This window comes from Coturnix japonica, chromosome 1, assembly GCF_001577835.2.
Source record: "Coturnix japonica isolate 7356 chromosome 1, Coturnix japonica 2.1, whole genome shotgun sequence".
NCBI lineage: Eukaryota > Metazoa > Chordata > Aves > Galliformes > Phasianidae > Coturnix > Coturnix japonica.
The window spans coordinates 30,893,588-30,916,396 of NC_029516.1; the positions used below are offsets into that span (position 1 = coordinate 30,893,588).

At 42.2% G+C, this 22,809-nt stretch overlaps 1 protein-coding gene across 8 annotated transcripts in view; it reads left to right on the top strand.

The window, feature by feature from the left end:
• The window catches only part of MSRB3 (methionine sulfoxide reductase B3), a 75,451-nt gene that overhangs the window by 36,698 nt on the left and 15,944 nt on the right, over window positions 1-22,809 (top strand). For all 8 annotated transcript variants that reach the window (XM_015855655.2, XM_015855646.2, XM_015855704.2 and 5 more), the window contains one exon: window positions 661-689. In XM_015855655.2, coding sequence (XP_015711141.1) covers window positions 661-689 — 29 coding nt within the window. The remainder of the gene's footprint in view (window positions 1-660; window positions 690-22,809) is intronic.

A 22,809-nucleotide genomic window follows, 5' to 3' on the forward strand; every position in this document is an offset into this window, starting at 1 on the left:
AATGCACACATCATTGTCTTTTTGCAAAGACTTTAAAACAAGTTAAAATTTAGGTCTGGCTCCCTTCCTCTCTCCCTCTCTTCCACCCCCTGCTTTCCACTTCTAGGAAAATCAAACCACTTATTCCTATGTGCAGAGTGAGTAAATTGAAGACACACACAAACAAAACCCTCCTAGGATGTTGTTCAATTAAGTGCAGATCATTGGATACAATACATATGACATTGATGAAATGGTATCTGCTTCAAAAATAGATTGGAAACATTCACGAATAAATTAAATCCCGTTAATGACTTTTTAAAAATGAAAATGAATGAAAACAATATTTATTTGTTAGGAACAACAGTATGTCATGAATAACGGCTTATAAGTTAATCCTGTTTTAAATTTACGTTCTATTTTCTGCATTCATTTTGCGATTCGTCTTTTAAAATATCATCTTTGTAACAGTGTAAAAAGTGTAACAGTAAAAGCCCAAAACATTAAGAATCTTATTTATCTTTTGGGTTCAAATGCTATTGAATGCATTAAATATTAACACAGATGGGCAGATAGCCTTGTTAAATACGACTTTTGCTGGGAGGGTATCAGTCTGTCAAAAGGCTTTTAATGGCGTGGAGCAGATCTTGTAACTTGTGATCTTTTTATTTTCTTTTGCAGGTCAGAAACGAAGTTTGACTCCAATTCAGGTATGTTTAGATTTACAGTGTTTTGCTGAATGTACACTACTCAGGTTAATCTCAAAAGAGTAGTTTATCAGTTCAAGTTCAGTTTAGTTTTAAACAAACTGGGGTAGGTCAGTCTTAAAAAGGATCTTCATTTCTCACCCTCTGCAAACAGCATCATTACTGTGAAACATTTGCTTTCTTTCCTTTCATTACATCCTGTCTTCTAACGTTTTCCCAAAAGACGATCGGGAAGATGTATCTCCTGACGGGCTTCAATTGATCCAGAAAAATTAGTGAACAAAAACTGATAACGCAGAATGAAGCAAATGGAGGACTGAAGTGAAGTTTTGAAAATGATCGCTGCTTGAAAAGGGAATGTTTTCCTTCCTGGTGGACAAAGACATTTCATGGGAATTTGAAGTCAGTGCAGCCTATCTGTCAGGAAACAGATGATTTGTCATCAAATTTTCATGACAGATGCGTGTACACAATGCATGCCAGACCAGTCTGTAGGGCTCTCTCTAGGAGGTTTACCAAAAGGCAATCTCTCTCAAGTTGTCTTTTTAAAGAATTTTAATGTGTTGTAGGGATTGAGAGGGAAGTGAAGGTCAGTCTAACAGGTTAATGTGTATCTAACCAGACAAAAAACGCAGCACAGCAAACAGAAGAACAGTTAGGAGAAAAACAGCTTCTAATAGCAGACTGTTACTTACTCGGTTAACTATTCTTGGGCACTCCCTAACGTTAAACAGTAGATTAAGAATAGGCTGTTGTCCTGAAACTGGCTGGAATGCCCAGCGCCTGAAACGATTGCTCTAAATTTATTTTTTGTTAGGATGGAAAAGACTTTGTAAACCCAAAGCCTGATATTATAGCAATCTTGTGTTCGGGCCAACCTTGTGTTTAAGTTATCTTCCATATGATTTGCTTAATGCGGTGGTTGTAATTGCTTATAATGATATGAATTTTACAATATATATTACTCAGATTATTTATGAAATAGCATGTTCCCTTTTATCCCAGCTGCAGCATGATTTGGGTTTGAAATGTGAGGTATTACTTTGCTTTTTCTTTCCGCACTAGATTTTATCTTTGGAACTGTATGGGAGTGAAGTCTACAGCAGGAAGCATTTATATAGCTAATTCCTACGGCTTGTATACTTGAGTCATCTTGCTTCTATTATGATTTTAGTCTGAGAGTTCAAGGTTACTTGAATGAACTATATGCTAAGATTGTTTCTTAGATCAGTTTTACAAGGGAGGATAGCTTCACACATTTTGTGCCGTCACCTCCTTTCCTTATTAATAAAGACACTAAGAGCATGGTGCGGAGCAGGATGTCAAATGTCTCACTTTTCTCCTAAGGAGAAAATGCTGTCTGCAGAACGTTGATTTGCTCAGCGGGTTAGGCTACAAACACTCTTCTGATGTTTGCTTTGAAGCAGCACTCCCACCATGTGCCGGTGCCCTTGGCCATGAAGGTGGGGCTGTGGGATCTCCTTGGGAGCACAGAGTATCCGTGCACTTTTGGCATCATCACTGCAATGGCAAACGCCTGCCCAGTAGATATCACCTCTCTTTCTGGGCTCTGTAGTCTGAATGTGAGCTCTTAAATGTCTCTTCTTCATCTGTGTGGGCCCCACAGGCTTTTTTCCCTTTGTATGGGCTCACATTCTGGTCACAGGCTGTCTTCTACCATTGCATTCCCAGAGGTACTGGAAAGCCTGGTTGCACAAGAACTGGCTGGCAAGAACTGCTCTGCATCACTGCTTTTCTGAGCAAGCATTGCTTGTACAAGGCCAGATGCTGCAATAGGAAATTTGGAAGTCAGGACCATTTATTGTAGATCACAAACGAAAAATGTGCAAATAGAAATGATCAGTGAAAGCCTCGAGGTTTTCTCTGTCTCTACAATTTTTGCTGCTCCTAAGTATTCTCTGGACTTGCACCAGAATTCTCTACAGCAGGTGGTCGGCTAATTTTATTTTGCTGAGTGTTAACAGACACCATGGATGTCACCAGGAGTTTGAGGCCTTGTGCTGTGTTGCTTTTGTCTTCAGAGTGCTTTGTATTCATATCATCAGGATACAGTACAGGCACGCCCAGGGCTGAGGAGCTTTTAAGATTTATTCCTCCCTTTTCTGTAGCACCTCACTTTCACATTCTGCTTGTGATTCCTTCCCCTAAGCTCCCAAGGAAGATGTTGGTCAGAATAGTCCTACCATGGGACGCCAGCCAGCTGCCCAAGGTTTGAAGGCTCCTCTCCCAAGTGCATGGCCGTGTGGGTGGCTCACAGCCCGGGCTGGGCTCTGGCTCTCATTCTATCCTTTGCCACAAATGTTATCCTTGGAATTGAGAACTACAGAGTTTTAATGACTTGGTCTTATCAGTGCTGCCTCTTTTGGTGTCACATCCAAGGATAGTTGTTAGAAGATAATAGAAAAAGCAGAAAGTTCATAACCTTAAAGTGCACTTCATAGCTGGAAACATCAAGGCTGAAAAAAACGTTTATCTTTGTGAAAAGTACAGCAGCCTGCCTTTGCAGGGATGGTGCTCAGTTCTTCCACAGAGCTGCTCTTGATGGCCAGATAGTATAAGCACTTTTAGAGTTTATCTTTTATTGCCAGAAAGTGGAAGAAGCAGAGACATGGAGACACTGAGCTCAAGTCAACATGTATCACCCAAATAAAGCATCACTGTTTTTGTTTCTCCACTAAACAATTTGCCATCCCATTCCCCAAAGCAGACGTTAAGCTCAACCCTCTTGCTGGTCCTGGGCAATCAGGAGAGTTGAGGCAGTGAGAGGAGGGATGCATTGGTGGTGACAGAGAAGCATCTTTGTAAAACAGTCTCTTTCTTGTATGAGGGGATGCGATGCCTTGTGTAGCACCATGTTCTGCATAATGCATGCCTTTGAGATGTGTGAACGTGATGTTGCTTTTAAAAGGGTTGCTGCCATTTGAAACTAGTGACTCTACATTTACCTGACCTTGAGTCCCTTGGAGACACCGTAAGGTACTTTCATGTCCCTCACTTTGTTTCGAGTTCCCCAGACTGTGATTCCTGAGTAAAGCAACAGTCCTGCAAACGGACACAAGCATGCTTTGTATGAGCGTATCTCATGTTACTCAAAACAGCTCAAGTGTTGAACCTGAGAATGAGATAATTTCATTCTAGAACGAGTATTTTCCTGCAGGGAGCTGTTCTACAACCTGTCGCATGCTCTAAATTAACCTTAATGTTAATTCCAGTTAACTTGCAAGTCTAGATGTGCCCCTGTTAAACATTTATCAATGCTTATTGTACTTCTCCTTCCTAGAAATACGTGTGAAGTATAGAAGAGCTGAAAGAAGTCTTTCTAAAGCAAGTACAAAGTCTGGGATACAGCTTTAAAAGTGCCCAGTAGGCTCACTGTAAATGAAACCTTGGAAATATTGTTCAACACTGAAATATTAGGCAAACATTGTCAAAAGAAGATTAATTTGAACTTGAGAATTAACTTAAAAGAAGGCTGTAAAATTCCTATAGTGGTGATCGGGATTTATCATATAAATAGCTATAACATCTGTAGGGGACGCACATTCTTCATATCAAGACTAACAGTTCCATCTGAGAAACTTTTTTCTCTGCTGACTTTATACGTCTAGCTGGCAGAGTTTCTGTCTCAGAGGCCGGGGGATTAGCTTCATGCTGTTAGAAGATCTTATGAAATGAAACAATTTTGCTTTCCTGTCATAATATGATGGATTTCCCTGGTACTGAAAATAGATTTTTCTAAAAAAGTACTTGAAAGCGAGAAAGGTTGTAAAAAAATAAATAAATATATATATATATATAGTTTTTCTAAAAATTTGTGAAGGAACAAAGTAAACCACAGAAAGCACAGCTGTATCAATTTTGTTCCAATTATGAGTATTTTGGGAGCGTCTAAAACGCTTGTAGTGTTATGCGCTTGGTTGGCAAATTGTAAAGGCTCGCATTTGCTTTTGGTACAGAGCAATACAAGGCTGATAAGAGCGAATTTAAAAATATAAGAAACACCTTGGAATATTAAGCTAAGGAATTTATTTATTTTTTAATTAAGATACAAGCAGAGGGGCTTTTAACGGTGTTTGATAGCAAGGAGAACTTGTGGATCTACATAGTCATCACTGAATGCTGTTAATCCTACTTTAGTAATAGAACAATAAGCATAGACAATTCAGACAACTGTCCTGGCATGGATGGTAGCAGTGGGTTTCCTACTGCCTGCAGGGAGGGCTGGAGTTTTCTTGGGGCATCTCCTGAAACATTTGGTGTATCCTGCATGTCAGTGTGGCCGCAAGCCGTGTGATGTTCAAGTGATAGTGTTGGTGGTGAAATTAGGAAGGGGAAGAAATCTGAGTTCTGTGTTAAAAAGAAGGGACAAATCCCTGGACAATGCACTCAGACTCCAGTGGAGTCTCCATTGTGTGCATGTCACTCAGATGGTTGAATGGAGGAAGTCAAGGCGAGCAGAGTGTGGTGAATGACAGTGATGAAGGCTCTGTGCTGTAGAGATGCCATGTTCCTGTGCCAGCTGGCACTCCTCTCAGAAGATACGTGCATACAGATGTGCATCGCCAAAAAACACTTCCCTCTCCCTGCTTGACTGAACCACACATCTATACAGATTAAGCAAAATGTACAGATTATCTGTGTGATTTTGTATCTCCATTTGCATAAATATTCTGGAAAACTGTCTGATTAGCATCAGGAATTAAGCTATAATAGCTGCCCATGTAGCTAGAGGCTGTCCTGAGGGACAGCCACACGTCAGCTTTTGTTGGATCCTTGCCACCCCAGCAATCAAATACAAAGCAAGCTGTAGAGACCCCGACAGTTTCTGGAATTTCCTTCACTTGTCTTGTCTGGAATCACAGCGTCTACTCATGACTCTGTAGGTTTTTCTCCTCTCTGCATGTTGTTTTTTTCCACTAGGAAGAGTTTATCCCTGTGTCTTCAGCTCTGTACTGTGCCGTCACACTTTTGTCCAGATAAAAGTCGCCATCCTTTCCTCTCTTGCCTCTGTATTTACTACTAGTTCCCTTAATAAGGCCCTACAATGTACTGACTTGCTAGGCTACATGATTCAGCACAGGTGTTAGAAAATAGTCAAAGAAAATTATAAGGTTGAGGTGGTCAGATATTTTCCTCTCATAAATTCCTCTCAGCTATGCTTCCAGATGTTCAGCAGTAAACCTTCCAAACTCTATCAGCTCTGATTTCCCTTAGCCTCTTATCAGTCCCACTGCATGAAAGCCATCAGTACAGCTATAAGAGTACAAGGAAATCTTCTGAGTAAGAAATAAATGAAAACCAAGACAGCTTGAAAGCGAGCATCCCTTTCTCATCCTTGCTACTAGGGAAATCTAAAAGACTCTAAACTGGCCTGAAACCTTAAGTCTCTGTAGCAGCAAGTAATGTCATCCATCTATCAACTGGAGGGTAGAGCTAAGTACAGATAACAGACTCGATTTCTGAAGTTTATAGATGTCAACTTCTTCATCCAGAAACTGCATCCAGATTGTTAGAGTTGTTCTTAATTTCTTCTTCACAAGGCTGAGGAGCTGGGGGAGAAAGACATTTGATGTTCATAACAAAATCGTATCAAGTTAACTCAAGTCAACCTACGATAAGGAATTTGATATAAAAACATAAACAGATTACTGTCAAAGTCTGTAACAGGGAAAGTGGCAAAAGTCAGCATGGATACTGAAGAGCAGGGGTGCTGCACAGCTTTCTGGATGAGGCAAACCTCCTCTCCAGATTGTCCTTTTTAATAGGAGTTATTTCCTTCTCTCTGGCCACCACAACTGTATGGATCCTCAAAAGGGTACATGAGCTGGGACAGTGAGACAGTGGGAGAGAGCAGCTGCCTAAACAGAACAGCAGCTCAGATGATCTTACTTGTCATTAGTTGGTAGCACTGTTCTGCTCTTGGCATTGACAACTTTATGAGCAGATCATTATGAATGCAGTGGCTGGTAAGCACGGTCTGTTATATATGGGTGAGTCGTTAGATCCAGATGCAAACTGAACCATCTGGTGAATACTTTCAGGGCCACACTACAGTGTGATCGGGAATATGGATGGCTGGGACATGTAAGTGATACATCCTAGCGAGTTATGTGCTAGTAACAGTGCTGACCTGAAGGAAGTGATTGCCATCCTATTCTATCTCTTGTAAAGTATGGCAAAATATGGTCAAATTATTTTAATATATGGAACAGTGTTTTAATTAGTGAAAGGCTGATTAAAAACGTGGGCGTGCAGGAAAGCTTGCTTGTCTAGTTTTTTTGAAGAAGGCTGCTGGCTGTGAGAGGATTCCAGATGTGCACCTTTACAAGTCCTATTGCTGGGTTTCCAGTTGCAGTTGTGTCTTCTCTCACTTTCTCAGTTCATCTTTGCATCTGAGCTTGGCTATTACTTGCTGTCAGGGTGCACAATTCTTCTCAGATGCCAAGAATTATCAGTGGGAAGACTGTTGATTTTGGGAAGCTAGATGTGTGAATCTAGCAACTGAAGGCCTTGGTCATAATCACAACAGACTTCAATCTTTCTGTGTTAAAGATTTGTGTAATTTCTGTTTTGTATTGTTTGAATGACGTATGCCTCCCTCCTGTAAATCCTGTTTGTGTCTCATTAAAAGGGGAGCTACCAAACTGTGCTCTGCCCTTGTAGGTTAGTATACGCGCTCACTGTGGCACTCCTCCATGGAGCACTTTCTTGGCATGTGGTAAGAACTGTGCATTAAAAGGCCCTGCTCAAGGAGCCAGGAATATAATATCAACAAAAGCAAATACAATTTTCTATTTTTGTCTAACATACACTTCAATAATCATTGCTGTTTCTTTCTTGCCTCGCTCTCAGGACCTTGCTGAGAAGCTTGCAATGTGTTTAAGTTGGCCCTGTAATGAAAACATTTAGATTTAGGTTTTCCATTTTAATATTGTTCACGTATGCAAATTCATCAGATCTATTTAGAAGGAATTTTTTACCCCCTTTTCTAGTTACTAAAGTTGATCTTTCTTTTTCTACTTTTAATTTCATTATAAATAGTTACTTAAAAAAAAATAAAAGAGCCATCTTTTAGAAGCAATTTGGAAAAAGCCTTCTTAGAAGATGTGAGTTATATCATCATTTTATTACAAGAAATTGAAATGGCAGTGCTCTGTTCGGTTATAACAGAAGCTATAATGTAGATAAAGCCTTTTTTATTTGTCATAGGCGTGTACTTTCTTCATGCAGCTTCAATCTATAAGAGAGTTATTTTTGTTAGTTGGGAAATTTCAAGTTAGAAACATTCAGCAGTGTAACATCCTTACTGTCCTGCAGGGTTGGCCTTCTTAAACACAGAAGTGTGATTCTTTCTGTTAACTGTTAATTTTTGACCCATTAATTGTTTTGCAGCTTCCTACTGAGCAAGGCTGCCTAATTACTTTTCAAGAGCTACTTGCATTGCTGCAGTCTTGTTCAGTGGACAAAGCCGAGGATTTTTGGTGATACTCTTGAATTATCCCATACTCACAAACTTCACAAAGCATGTAAAGACTTTTCCTGTTCTTTATAGATGAAAATTCATTCAGTCACATTAGCTCTGTTACAGAATAACTGTGATAATTAAACTTTACCATGGTCCCATTTAATTAGACAAAAGTGGAGTATGTACAAGAGAAGCCCTAAGAATGGACAAGCAGGGAGGTTTCTGGTCACAGCTGTGGCTCATTGAGATTGTTATATAGCTCAAATGCAATTTACCCACACCATGTACAGTTCGAGTCAGTTGTATTGTTTCACTGCCTTATTAGTACTCTATTCATTTAACCATGAAGAGGGGAAGGAAATTGCTTGTCTGCTTTGTAATTTGGAAGATGAACTGTAATTCATTTGTAAGTGGAGTATTATGGCACTGTGCATCACAAATATGTTTCTGAAGAGATTTTGAAGAATGGCAAAATGGGATACTATTTAGTTCACTGCGTGACCCCAGAAAACAGGAATTCTGTAGGGAACAAGAATTCTTCACATCTCTAACTCTCTTCTGGTGCAGAAGCTACCAGCATCCATTTAGGTGTTTGTAGGTGGCTGGAGTGCACAGATTTGGATGTAGTTTGGATAGCTCTTCATATTTTTAATGTTGTATGGGTATCAATAGATTCTGTACACTGTTCAGCATGGATGACAGCTCAGTGACCTTGGGTAAAGTCCTTTTCCTCTATGCCTTTTTCCTCCTGCCCATCATCTGTCAAGGTTGTTTACATTACAAGACTTTCAAGAGAGAGAGCCGTCACTTTCTGTTGAGCAAGTCTGAGACCCGGAGCAGCAGAAAGGTTTTCTCATTTGAGATCACCTCCTAAGTCCACCATAAATCAATTAATTGGTGGCCTTTGCAAAGTATCCTGTTTTTTATTGAGCAAATGAAGTTTGAGCAAACGAGTCTTTGAAAAGTTGTGTAAGAAGCAGCATGGTAAATGTATTCAACTATATGATAGTCAACACCAGTACCACAGTACTTGTGTCAAGGGGATCTCAGTTATGCGAAGAAGAAAGACAATTAACATAGTCTTCCCAGGCCCAGAATCCTTCACCCAATCGAAGTATATGCTATCTGCAGCAGAATGCATGACTGTGGATATAGATTAATAAACAAATTAATTAATTCCTCTAAGTCCAATAATAGTGGAGTTTAAATTATGTTTAGATATGGTTAGGCCTAAGGCATATAGAAGAGAGAATATAGAAAGAATACAAAACTTCTAAAAACTCCTGGGTCTAGAAAAGCAGGTTTTTATGTGATTATCTTAGGATCATTCTCACACACACACTAATTTCTGAAAACCACAACAACATGCAAACCAACTTTGTGTTTGCAAATGTAAACGATACTTAACGTGATGGGGTCTGGAGGAAGTTGAACATCCATGTCAATACCAGCTCATGAAATGAATTTTAATCTTGCAAGATGCTGAACAAGTTAAAGATTCTTGACACTCGTCATGGAGCAGCCCACTAGAATTTTCTACTATTGCTGAAATGACACAAACTTTGAATGGAAAAGGATGGGAAATCAGAAAGATGGCACCTCATTAACACTGAAGAGATCCTACTAAGGTGATTTTTAATATATAGTGTAACTGGTACAATCTGATGGCATTCTCAAACAATGATTTGTCTTTCTGAAGCAGTCACTTTTTAAGCTGCAATTCCCTCCCAGTATGTTTGAATTTACATTGAACCAGTAAATCCATCAGTCTCCATTCCATCCTTCAGGAAAGGCAGAAAAAAAATATCTTAAGTACTTCCATTCCCTTTCCATTCATTCCTGCTCACCTGAGAATTACTGTTACTCTCCTTCCTAGTGACTAACGGAAAGTTTCATCATTTATTTGGCTGGAGACCAAGCAGCTGAGAAGGTTGGGTTGGGGCCCTTCCTTGATTTAAAGAGTGACTATGGCTGTGCTGGGAAATCAAGTGCTGACTCAGTAGTTCCTAGACCCTTCTTTGGGTAGACCACTGCATCAGTCATTCTATAAAAGGTTATCCCTTATTCCTCATTGTGCTTTCAGTAATGTCTCTTTGAAAATAGATAAGGTCAAAGGAGAACAGAGAGCAAAGTGGTGAGGTGACCTCTGAAATACTAAGTTTCACTCAGTTTCTCATGGAGAAAGGATCCTATTGCTGAAATCAGAGAAAATATATGGAAAACCTGACTCCTCAACCGAGGAGTGTTCCCACCTTTTCATCCATGGAGTGTAGCAGCTGCTGCTTGTTGGCTGCTTACTTCCACAGTAAAACCAACTCAACCAAGCCACCTTGTTTTGGCTGAGGGAGAAGGGGAGTTGCTTTGGGTGTTTTCTTTTACCTGCCCTGGCTTTCCATTCCCATTCTGGGAGGAATCCCTAGGTCAATAAGGGCAGCACCTACTTCAGAAAGCAGTGGAGTCATTTGAACTGTGATCTTTTGGAAGTGCTTGGCCTGAGTTCAGCCTAGGTGAGAGCTGGAGCCACATATAAGCAACGGGATGAGCACCTTGCTACCATCTTCATTGCAGTCTCTGGCACAGAGGAAAGAGCAAGAGTGTTGTATGCTGAGTGTGCACCCATCCAGCCCCATTTCCAGCAGGTGAAATAGCTCCTTTTATTTCAGGAGCTTGTCTTGGAGGATGAGCCAACTGCAGCTAGTCACTAGGCATAGAGGACCACTGAGGTGTTTTTTTGCCTGTGTGCCTTGATTAATACAATAGCACAGGATGGTTACAGTCAATGTGTATGCCATCTTTTTCATTATTTTCTCTCCACCATAAAGTGTGGTTTTTTTGTTGCTTTTTGTTTTTGTTTTAAGTAATATCTGATTAAGCACAGTATTTTCTGTGCCTGAGTGCCTGCTGTCCAAAATTGTACATCTTGTGTTTTGATTAACATGATTTATGAGGTCATGAATTTGAATAAGAAAGAAGAGAGCTATATTTTCTCTTCCCTCTGGGTTTGTCAGAGAGGGGGAGAAAAAACCTTAGCCTGAACATATTTCCTATGTAAGATGATGAGAATGATTAGCATTAGTTGAAAGAGAAAAGGGTCTGTTATTTGAAGGAAAAAAAACGTTTCATGTCGTTAGACTCTATGAACTAGCCAAGTGATAATGATTAACGACAAAAGATTCAATGAGGATTAAAATGTTTCATGTTTTTCTTTCATTGGTAGAGTGTTGTAAATTTATGACCAATAAGAAACCATATGAAAGATCTGTCAGCTTTTATTATCTCACATTTTGGTTTCTTATCGAAACTGATTTCAGGTTTTTATAGTACTAAAAGTAAGAGGAAAAACTCAAGCTGCTTTTAATCAAACTGGAATGTTCAGTGATCACCTTTAAAATCTTTACAGGCTTGATCTGAGTATGAAGTAAAGAACGTTAATTTGTCTTTTGTTGACTTAATTTAGTGGCAACCACAGTATTTAAGATGTAATGGTAGACAAGTTTGTGTCATACCACCGCAACTGCCACTGCACATGTGGACATCCATCTGCTTGGGATTAAGTGCTAAGTTAAAACACCAATGAAGCCTAATGCTGCCAGTTTAAGTCAGACACAATTTGCACCAAGTTTTATGCGAGTAAGGACAGCATGATCAGGACTTAAGCCAGATGACAGTGAATTAAATTACAAAGACTGAAAGTATGTCTGCAAGGAAAGAAATGCATCCCTGTGTGATCTGATAGGAGTCCTGGCAACTTTTCCTCCTGTTAGAGGGGGCTGAATTACCATTTGGTACGCTGTTGTAATTCCACCCCTCTGCTCTTTACAGACCAGGTGGTCCCAGTCTTTTCATCAGGCATGACCAAGGTGTCTGAACAGTCTTAGAACCCTTCTCCAAATACCATGTCTGTGAGTGCTACAAAATCCATATTTGAAGTGTTTGATTCTGAGGGCTTCTGTTGGAGAAGTCTGCCTAGGGTGCATTGTGTCATCCTTCGAAGTACCCATCCCTTCTCGCTAACTTTAGCTGGGCATGCAGTTTGGATGGTTAAACTTAAGACAGATTATGCCTGTCTGCAGTGGATGTGCAGAGAGCTGAGGCTGAGTGCAGGAGGTCCTCAAGTTACTTCAGCTGCTGCTGTGGAGAAGCAGTAAACAAAAAATTTGAAGGTTTAAAGAGGTGAACAACCCAGTCACTCCAGGGTTGTGCAGGATGCTGGTGAACCACCTGTACACACAGCCTGGGAGTAGTGTGTGTATGGGAAGGTTCATAGAGTCATAGAAACACCAAGGTTGGAAAAGACCTCCAAGATCATCTAGTCCAACTGTCCGTCTTCCACCAAGATTTCTTGTTTCAGGCAGCCCATTCCAGTGCCCGACAGCTCTTTTGGAGAATAATTTATTCTTAATATCCAACCTGAACTTCCCCTGACAAAACTTGAGGTCATTCTCTCTTATCCTAGTGCTAGTTATGCAGAAGAGGCTAGCCCCCACCTCACTACAAGCTACTTTCAGGTAGCTGTAGGGAGTGATAAAGACTCCCCTGGGCATCCTCCTCTCCAGACTGAGCAATCCCAGCTCCTTCAGCTGCTCCTTGTAAGACTTGTGCTCCAGACCACTCACAGCTTCACTGCCCCTTCTCTAAACACACTCCAAGGCTTCCAGGCCTTTCTAGTACCGAGGGGCCCAAAACTGAACACGGTACTTCAGGTACAGTCTCACCAGAGCTGTGTACAGGAGTATAATCACCTCCCTGCTCCTGCTGCCTACGCTGTTTCTAATACAAGCCAGGATGCCATTGACATTCTTGGCCACATGGATACACTGCTGGCTCATGTTTAGTCAAGTGCTGACCAGCACCCCCAGGTCCATTTCTTCTGTGCAATCTTCCAGCCACTCTGTCACAAACCTGTAATGTTGCCTGAGGTTGTTGTGGCTGAAAAGCAGGACCCATCACTTGGTCTTGTTGAACCTCATCCCATTCATCTCAGCCCAGCAATCCAGCCTGTCCAGAACCCTCTGAAGTGCCTTCCTACCTCAGGCAGATTGACGCTTTCTTCTAGCTTGGTGCCATCTGCAAACTTACTGAGGGTACATTCAATCCCCTCATCCTGGTCATCACTAAAGATATTGAACAGGGAAAGCCCCAGTACCAGCCCCTGGAATACCACTCATGATTGGTCTCAAGTACATCCAGTCTTGGATGAGTCTGTTTTAGTTGTTTCTCTTTGTTTTTCTTTTCATTTCTCTTTTCTTGGGAAAAAAAATAAAAAAATCTATTTGTCTGTCTCTAAGTATGATGACCTCAATGAACTGCAGCAACTTTATTCTGTTTCTCTTGAGCTAATAGTGAGTAAGAACCATCAGATTTGTGAAAGCTGGCAAAGCGTGTTTTGTAAATGCATCATTCACCACTGTTCATGTGTTCTTGGGCAAGAAGAGAAATATGCAATTGAAAGAAAGACAGACTGAGGATAATGAGAAGGAATCAAAACTGTTGGGAATGTATTAAACCTAATTTCAGTCAGGACCCCAATATTACGGTGATCTTTTATGGCATTTTTTAGAAAGCAGGTAAAATTTTCCAAGTTTACTTGGCAGAAATTTTGCTGATTTTTGCTGCTTCTTATGAACATTTAGGAAGTCAAAGTCTTGTAGTCTATGCTAACCGTTTCAACCAAGCTGAGGATACATGACACAATAAATGCAGTTGTGAAAACTGAAAGGTGTCTTCTTAAAACACTGACATTTAGAAACAGAAGTTGCATTTCAAAACCGTGGTCAGAACCGAATTTGGCTGTTTGTATTCTCATTGAAGAAATGTTTAGCCATAAGATTTTCTTTGAAAGTATGCATAGGATCCCTTCCATGCTATTATCTCACCTTGACTCAGTGTTGTTTTTTTTTTCCTGCCACACACTCCATATTTAAGGGATTTTAAAAGAGTCCAAGGAATATGGATTTGCAGTAGGGTGGGATTTGGAACATCAACTGCCAGCACTGATAGATGGACTATCTGGAAACTGATGAAGACACATTTAGGCTGGAGAGTGATGGAAAAAATGTGCTAGTAAATAAAGTCTGCTGCATAAATACTGTATTGAGGGCTCTGGAAACGAGTTTAAGAGACAAGAGGGGAAGATATAGCATTTCCCTGAAATTGTACCCCTTCCTGCATTAAAGGATAGGAAGAAATCCTTGACTGAAGGAGAACAGACTGAGCTGGACATTAGGTGAGGAGTTATTGTCAGCATTAGGCCATGGCAAACTGAAATTAGGTTGACCATCGCTCACCCCGTTAACAGGTGTTGCTGGAGATGAGAAGTACAGGATCTCCCTTTTTAATTTGTCCTGTTTTCTTTGCTTTTTTGCATGCCTGTGACTCTTCTGTCACTCCACAACAATGACGTACCTCATCCATACCTGGACCTGTGCCGTGGTGGCAGTATGGTTAGCAGGGCTGTGTCTCACTGATGAGGAACGCTGCTGGAACCCACGCCAGCAGCTGCTTTTACTCCACTGGTTCCAGGCATTTGCAGCGTAGGCTGTATAAAAGGTCCTGCTCCTAAAAGCCCAGAGAAATGAACATAGCAGAGCTGAAATCTTAACTCCCTTGTTCTAGTCTCTGTAAAAGCAATTTCTTTAATGACACATTAACATAAATTTTTGTGTTCTCCTTTGCTTTCTCACACAAGTGCCCCATGGATCTTCTCTGGGCTGGGAAGTGCAGCACACTGGGAGCTCCCTGTGGGACTGCTCCTCCTGGGCTCCTCTTTCAGAGGGAAGGGAGCATGGGACTATCTCCCACCTCCTGTAAAGTCCATGTCTGAGACTCATGGCAAGGCAACTTGCCTGCATCTGGGTGGGAGTAAGGACACAGATCTTCATCCAGCACTCTTGGCCCTGAGTGGGTCTGACCTTCATCAGATCACAAAGGGGATGAACGGTGACAGGACTTTGTCCATCCCCCTCCCTCCTTCCCACAGTGAGAAAGGTTATTGGGAAACTTCAGGAGCTGAAACTCATGAGATTTCGACTGGCAATTTGCCTCTGAGAATGTTTTTACTCATCCACAAATGATTGAGCTTTAATGAGCTTCTCATAATTTGTACAAGCAGAACAGTATATTTCTTTCGTTCTTTTGCCAGTGGCTTTTGCATATATATTTTTTTGAGATTTTCATAAAGCATTGGCCAGTGCCAGGCTTAAACCTTGCACAGATGGATGGAGACAATAACATTAAAATGCATAAGCAATCAAATGTATTACAACCTGTGGTTCTGCTTTACCTTTTGGATAGCAGTGTATTACTTCATACTTACAATGAATTAAGAGCAATGATAGTATGTTTAGAAACAGTCAACGCAATGGTGAAGAAAGTGAAACCCTTGGCTCTCAGGAAGCCAACGGACACTTACTGTAGCCCATGCAAATGTTTCAGTAGTCTAATAAAGATCAGTGAAGAAGAAAATAAGAAAAAGGATATCGTGATGAGCTTAGGGAAGCAGATGGTTTAAGCACAGGGATGACAAAAGGATACGATGGTGTAAAACTGCAAATCAAATTGTTGTCTGCCCGGATCGCTCATAGGCTTGAACTATGTGCTTTAAAAACTGAAAGTGGAAAACAGTTGAGCTTAGTGAATTTTCTCCAAATACCAATATTTCCAGCCAACAATTTCTACAAAATTAGAGAAATTTGCAGAAAATTTTCTAGAACTCTACAGAGAGCAGTTCGAGGAAATTTAATGATTTAGAAAGAAACTAAAACCAAGTTCCCAAACCTGCTGTCAACTCAAAATCAAGGCCCATTTAATTGGATTCTTAATTAGCAGCACCCACGGGCTGGTTTCCGGGATGGTGTGGCCGGCCAGCCGTGACGGCCTTTCTGCCCTGGCACAATGCAACTGTGACCCTTGGGAACACCAACAATGGGGGCAATCCATTCCTGCACACAGAGAGGTGACCCGCGCAGCTCAGGTCTCGCTAGAAAACAGTTCCTAATTTTGCAAGGTTTTTTGGCTTAACAGTTTTTAAGGTGCAGATTAAAAATGTTTTTTTTTACTTAAAAGTAACATCACAAAACAAATATTGTAGCTCATCATAGCAGTATTGGACACTGAAGTAGAGATAGTGAGCACTAAAAATTTTGCTTTGGCTACAATAGAGTAGGAATCCTTTCCCTGCTCCCACTCTCCCCCTGCCAAAAGTAAACCAAATCAATAGGACGGTGTTGTGTGCAAGTGATGAACCCCCATGTTTCATGTCAAAATGTACAAAATGTTTTAATCTGGCGGAAGGTGGGGCTCTGAAACTGACGTCAGATATGGCCAGCACTGAAACTTGGCAGATCATTAAGCTGCCTGCAGGGGAGGGAAGTGCACTGTAAGGTCCACTTTGGAATGTAGGCCGGAGGTCCCCAGGTCCTCCAGTCCTTGCAGTAAAGCCAGGAGCTGCGGGGCGTGTTTGGACTTTGTGTGAGATGCTTTATGGGCTGTTGCTCATGGCATGGGAACTGAATCATTTTTCACAAACTGATCGTGCTATTGGCTCTGCTCTTTTCCTGCAGAGACCTGGACTGTGTTTTACCTCTTTGGTTGTTTTATAGGGAAGAATCCTATTGAGAACACCTGGAACGATACAATTACAGCACAAACATTTAAAACCGTTGGTACGCCTCAGTTTTCTGAGAAGCTGGGAAGAAGGTAATGGAAGCACAGAGAGTTTGACTACAAACCTTTTGGGATAGTAGATGCTGTTTATATTTCAATGGAGATTTAAGCTTGGAACAGCTCCTTTTAGGCAGCTGCAGGCAGAGCTTTTCTGTTGTGCCTAAGAGTGCTCAGCAGTCAGCATGTGTGCCATTTGGGTTGCAATCTGATGAACACATGAAGGGCAGGGAAGGGAAGGCCCAGCAGCCTCTTGCATTCCATTCCTTCCCCACCCCTGCAACTTCCATTGTTGCAATGCTGCTAAATCCGCTTTGCCCGCTCAGAACTTAAGCAAACAGACATTGTGTTTATGTGGAGTTATGTGGCATTTGAGAAAGGTCTGAGGTTGGTGAATAGAGAAGGATTGGCATTGGGGTAGCTTGGTGTCAAAGGTTAGATTTGTTATACCCAAGACAAGGTTGGGAACTGGCGTACTGTAACTTTATTGACATATATATTTTATAGCTCTTCAGTCCCTTTCCTGGAAAATGCATCCTGTGCTCCCTGCTCTCTGAGGGAAGACTTATCCCAGATAATAACTTGAGTAAATTATTTTAAATTCCAAATTTTCATATTTTGCCTTCTCTAATGCTGCGATAGAGGTGAACTTTGGCACAGGCATAGGGAGCCTTGAGGAAGAGACCTCCTGAGATCTGTTCCTGTTGTGCAATTTGGGCTGCAGAAAATAAGGAAGCATGACCCATGGGATCCAACCTAAGAACAATCTACTGAGGAGTCCTTTAAACCAGGGATAACTTGTTGGTGACCCAGACAGTGAAGCAAGGGTTGGTTCTGTAATTCTGTGGGTGGTTTATCCCGGGAATGATGTGCCATAACACTGCATTAGCTGAGTGCTGTGGGGTCTCAGGGGTCCTGCATTATGGTGAACTGAGAGCTTTGGAAGGGGAGAAAGGGAGGTGTTATAGTGAGAGCTGTCACTGGGAGCAGAGACACCTTAGTTCCTGTGCGAGTCCTGGAACCAAGCGCAAGGCACAAAGCAGCTCTGAGTTGTGCACCATAGTGCATTTGCCCTGCTTTAGCATCACTCCTTAAGCAGAGGTTTAATGAGGTGGCTGAGTCAATTTAACACCTTGCTGGCACAGGAACTGTATTTCTGTTTTCCTTCCTCCCCTTGCCCCATATTATTTTGCCTTGCCTTGCCTCCAGCGGTTGGTTGACCTCTCAGTTAACTGATTCAGCTGGCTCAGAAAATGCAGCTGAATAATCTTCTACTGGTTTTGAGTGTTAGACTTTCTCCCTCCAAACTGGTAAGCACCAGAGCCAGGGAATGGTCAAGGAGCAGGGAAACAAGGTTGATAGTTGGACTAGATGACCGTAGGAGTCTTTTCCATCCTAAATGATTATGAGTTTTCTAACTGAGAGTTAGCTGCTGGTCTGGGCTCAGTGGTGCTTTGCAACCCAGACCTTGTAAAGTTTTTGCATTCTGCCTACTCTGGCAAAAGTCTCTGAAAGACTTTGCTTTTAAAATGAACCACAAACTTGTCTTTCAAACCCAAACGACATCTCTGTACGGCTCCTTCCAAAATCCAGTCTAACCAAAGATGGTTCTTTGACTTCATGCTCCCAAGTGCAGACTGCCCAAGAGAAAGCTCAGAAACCCACACTGCTACCCTTTAGTGTAAAAAGGAAAAGGAATATTTCCTGTAATGTAAGGCAAAACTAATGAAACGGAGAAGAGTGGAAAGGCTGAGTGTGAAAAGTTGGACGCATCAGGTGTAAAACACATTAAATTAATTTCATATTAAAATCCTGACCCGCTACTGCTTCCCAGCTCGGCCTACAGCAGTCCTGGCCATGCTCCTGCAGGCCAAGTCCCCTCCTGCCCAGCCTTACCCACCCCAACCTGCCTGCTTCCTCCCAGAGCTCAGGGCTGAGCTCCTGAACAGGCTGTGGGTGTGAGGGGTGGGAGTCAGCTGCTTTGCCGAGCTGGGAATAACCTGCAGGCTCGTGGGGCACTATTTATGTGAGGTTTCAGCAGAGTTTACTTTTGAAGTAAATATTAAAGTGAAGTGAGGGACAGCGCTGTCTTTGACCATGGAGCATTATTTTATACCTCGTTAGGTCTATTTTTCCTACTAATGCACCAGTGGCAACTGGACAAGTAACAGATTGAGGGGATGAACAAAAGAGTTGCTCCTTTCCCGAGCGTGCCAAATCCATTCTGTAAATGTGGTGCTGAAACAAAAAAAGACCACAAACCCCAACACAGAAGTGAAGCCTTCCTAGGAAACCTGCACTGCAGCAGTTTGTTTCCCTTTATTTCATGTTTCATACCCTTCTTTCCCCTGACTTCAGAAGAACCATGTGTCTGTGTGCAGCTGATGTGCCGCTATGCTCCCATTTCCTCAAGGAAATATACAAAATGGTTTAATGGTAGTTGGATTTTTTTTTTTCTGCTTTTGAAAGCATGGAGTTTTTACAGATATTTAAAGCAACCTGATCTTGTTACTCAGTGAGGCTTTCAGTAGCATCTTGTCAGTAACAGCCCTTCTCTGCTGCTTTGGGCCCGCTGGCCCAGCAGGAGCCATTTGTCTGAGATGCCCTGTGGGAAAGAAGTGCTAAGGAGTGGAAATGTTCCCTTACTGATGGCACCCACACGCTGCTGACCCCCTGTCCAGGAGATTTAGGAGCATTACCAGAACCAGTGGGATCTAGACTCCTTTATAGGGTTGCCATGCAGCGAATGGTTTAAGTGATACCTCCCATCAGTGCCTGCACCACAGCTCAGGCCAGGGCTAGGAGTGAGCAAACCGGCACAAGGTGGGAGCCACAGGTGGTAGCTGCTCTATACACAAATGTGCACAACGTTCACATATGCACCAGTACTGTAGATTTAGTGATGCTCTATTTTGACCTAATGAGGATAATGCTGTTGTATGCCTCTCTTTTTTTTCCCGTACAAGCAGCTTTGCTGTGCTACCCCTTTGCTATCCCTTTCCCTGGCTTTTCTTGCTTGTAAGAGGAAGATACAGCTGCTGATAGAGGGTTCTAAAAAGCTTGAGGGTAATGGAGGGAATTAAACATTCTTCTTCCAGCTGCTGCTGTTCACAACACTTTTGACAGTTAAAATACATCACACATTCTCTTGTCTGTTTAATATAAACAATCAGTATTTTAAGTGGAGTCCAGAATCAACCCCAAATAGGAGGATCCAGACAGGCCATTCAGATAGGAAACTAAGCAGTGCCCTAAATTTATGTAGAAGTGGTCTGCAGGCAGTTCGGCCTCTGCCTGACACGCTGCCTACTGCAGCACATTAGGCCACGGGAGTGGAGAGAGCAGTGTTTGTCTTTTTGGAAAGAAAGTTTCATTTTTCATCTGAAAATTATTTTAGCATATATATATATATATATATATATTTAATCTGGAATTTTTAGCATGTAATATAGAATGAAGGGGAAATTTCTAATCTTTATTTCCTCGATGAGCAAATGTGGAATAAAAAGGTTATAAACTGGAAAAACTTCTCTCTCCTTAGAAAAGACATTCAGGATGCAACACTAAGCATTGGTAAAAGCTTTCCTTCTTGAGTCTAGACTAGGGTAACATTCAGTACAGTACTGCTGCACACAGGTTGTCTTGAAATTCTCTATGCCTAAAGGCAAAGGCTTAATGGGCACCTATACAGCAAACCCTATGCCCAGGTACAAAGCTGGGCTTGATATGGCTCTGTCAGTGGGGATCAGACCCTCTATGGGTGAAATCCCAGAGAGAATTTTGCCTCGCTTCTGCTTGACAGGAAAGAAGCTGCATGTTTGATTATAAACTTTACATCAAAGACTTTTTTTATCCCTGTGTTCCTTCGCAGTGATTAGTGGGCTTGATTGCACTGGGGCCTGTGGGGTCTACAATAGTGCAAATAATGAATCATAAATAAACTACTTCCCAACCTTGCAAAAGGAAGCCAGGCAATTCGTTTATTTTAAATTGAGACTTCATCTCGGTGAAAAATGGTCCCCTCAGACTGGCTCGGCAGCTTCTGCAGCTGTCAGCTCAGTTTGCACCTTTAAAGCAAAAAAGGAGCGGGGCACAGGGAGTAAAAATGGAAACAGATTCAGGTTGTTCAATTTCCTGTTTGTTTAAATTTGTCCTTCATGACATGCAGATTCATCAAGCTCCCTTCCCGGTGACTACTTCATTAGATTAGTTTAGTTAGGTATTCAGAGGGATTTTTATCTTCTGACTCATAAAATTCCTGTATTCCCCTAAGAATTTCCTGTGTCTGACTGGAATTTTATGTCTTTGTACTTTTTGTTGGACTCTTTGAAGGAGTTGCTTTCTAAATGACTGTGCTGTTGACGTCTCCCAAAAGCGTCTGAGCAGCCGGTTCAGAGGCTGATTTCTGCTTTTCAAGAAAACCGATCTGTGCCAGCACTTCACCTCTTAATGTTTTAATCAGCGATTTTCCTGGCTTCTTTAAACTCTTCCTTTCCTGACAGTATTTCCCCTGGCTGCCCATGCCCTTTCCAGGTGTCCACTTAAGAATATTTTTGTCCAATTCTGAAAATGCACCCCAGTGGCTCAGTGTTAGAGTGTAGCTTGCAAGCCTGTCCCATCAGGTTTTCATCACTCACTTGCTATAAAGCAGAGAGCTAAGGTTACGAGTATATTGGACCATTTAGCAGTTGATGAGAAATGCCTTTGTATATCCCCTCCCTGTCTTTTTTTAGTCCTTTCCGAAGAGGGTGAAAGCCAGGTTAGGCCAGAATTCCAGAGCCCTGGTGTGTTCTTTTCTGAAAGGCTCAGTGAGTTGAGGATGATGCTTTTTGACATGTGAGTTCCAGAAATTTATGGAGTGATTGTAGCGCAAACTGGCCTGCTTACACAAGAGCTTCGTTGGTGTTTGTTTCCGTTTGTGCGCAGCATGGTGGTGCCTAGCTGCCATCTGGTATTGGGGTCAGGCGGCACATTTGGATGCCTTTGAGCAAGTGGAGGTGATTTGGGAACCTGATGGGGTTTCACTGCAAGCTCAGATTTATATGGCGAGGTGAAAACTGTGAGGAAGCCTCACCACGCTGTGCTCTGGGAGATGTATAGCAACCCAGGACTGGAAAAGGAAAAGAAGGACAGGGAAAAATTGCTCACCAGTTCTGGTTTTGCTGCCATTCCATCCACGCTTCTCTCCCAGATGGCAGTTTGACTGGAGGCTGAGCTCAAAGGTCTCCTGAAAGCACGGCTGGAAACCAGCTGGCAAGTGCACCCGTGCCGCGGGTACACTCACTGCGCAGGCAGCAGGTGGAGACATGAACAAAGCTAAAGAGCTCTGGGATCCTCTGACTGTGCGGTCTCACTTGGTGGCACCGGCAGGGAATGAATGGGGCCCCCCCGGGGCTGCCACCACCAAGCTGGAGTGGGGAAGGCGGCTGGGGGCTGCTGGCAGCCATCCAGCCTTGGGAGGACACATCTTGCACTCAGAGTGGGGCTGCCCGCCGTTCACTGCTCCAGAATCTGGAGTCGGTGGGATATTTTTACGTGGTGCTTTCTGACCTCTGGCACAAACTGTGCTTTCTTGGACAGTTGGAAACAGGGGGAATGGCAGGAACATCTTTCAGCAGCTGTTACACGTCAGCTTTTTCCTCAAGAAATGATGGTGTGCGTCCATTTTCTTTACTCTTCTTCCTTTTGCACTTCCCAGCATGACAGTCTATCTCATTTCAGCTGAAACAAAGCTCTTTCACTTGTCACTTTTGGATGTGTGGGGCAGCTCTTTGGTGGAGCTGATCCGTGTGTTTGATGACTTTGGTGATGCCAACAGGAGCAGAGGTTTCTTTTTGTTCCCCTTATCTTTTTGAATGGGTACACTGGGTCCAACTGTGTGTAGTGGCATGAGGAAAACAGTTGCACTACAAGACACCTGAGTCTGATGGTAGCTGGGAGGGTGTCTATGGAGCAAATCTGGATTGACAAAGTGTT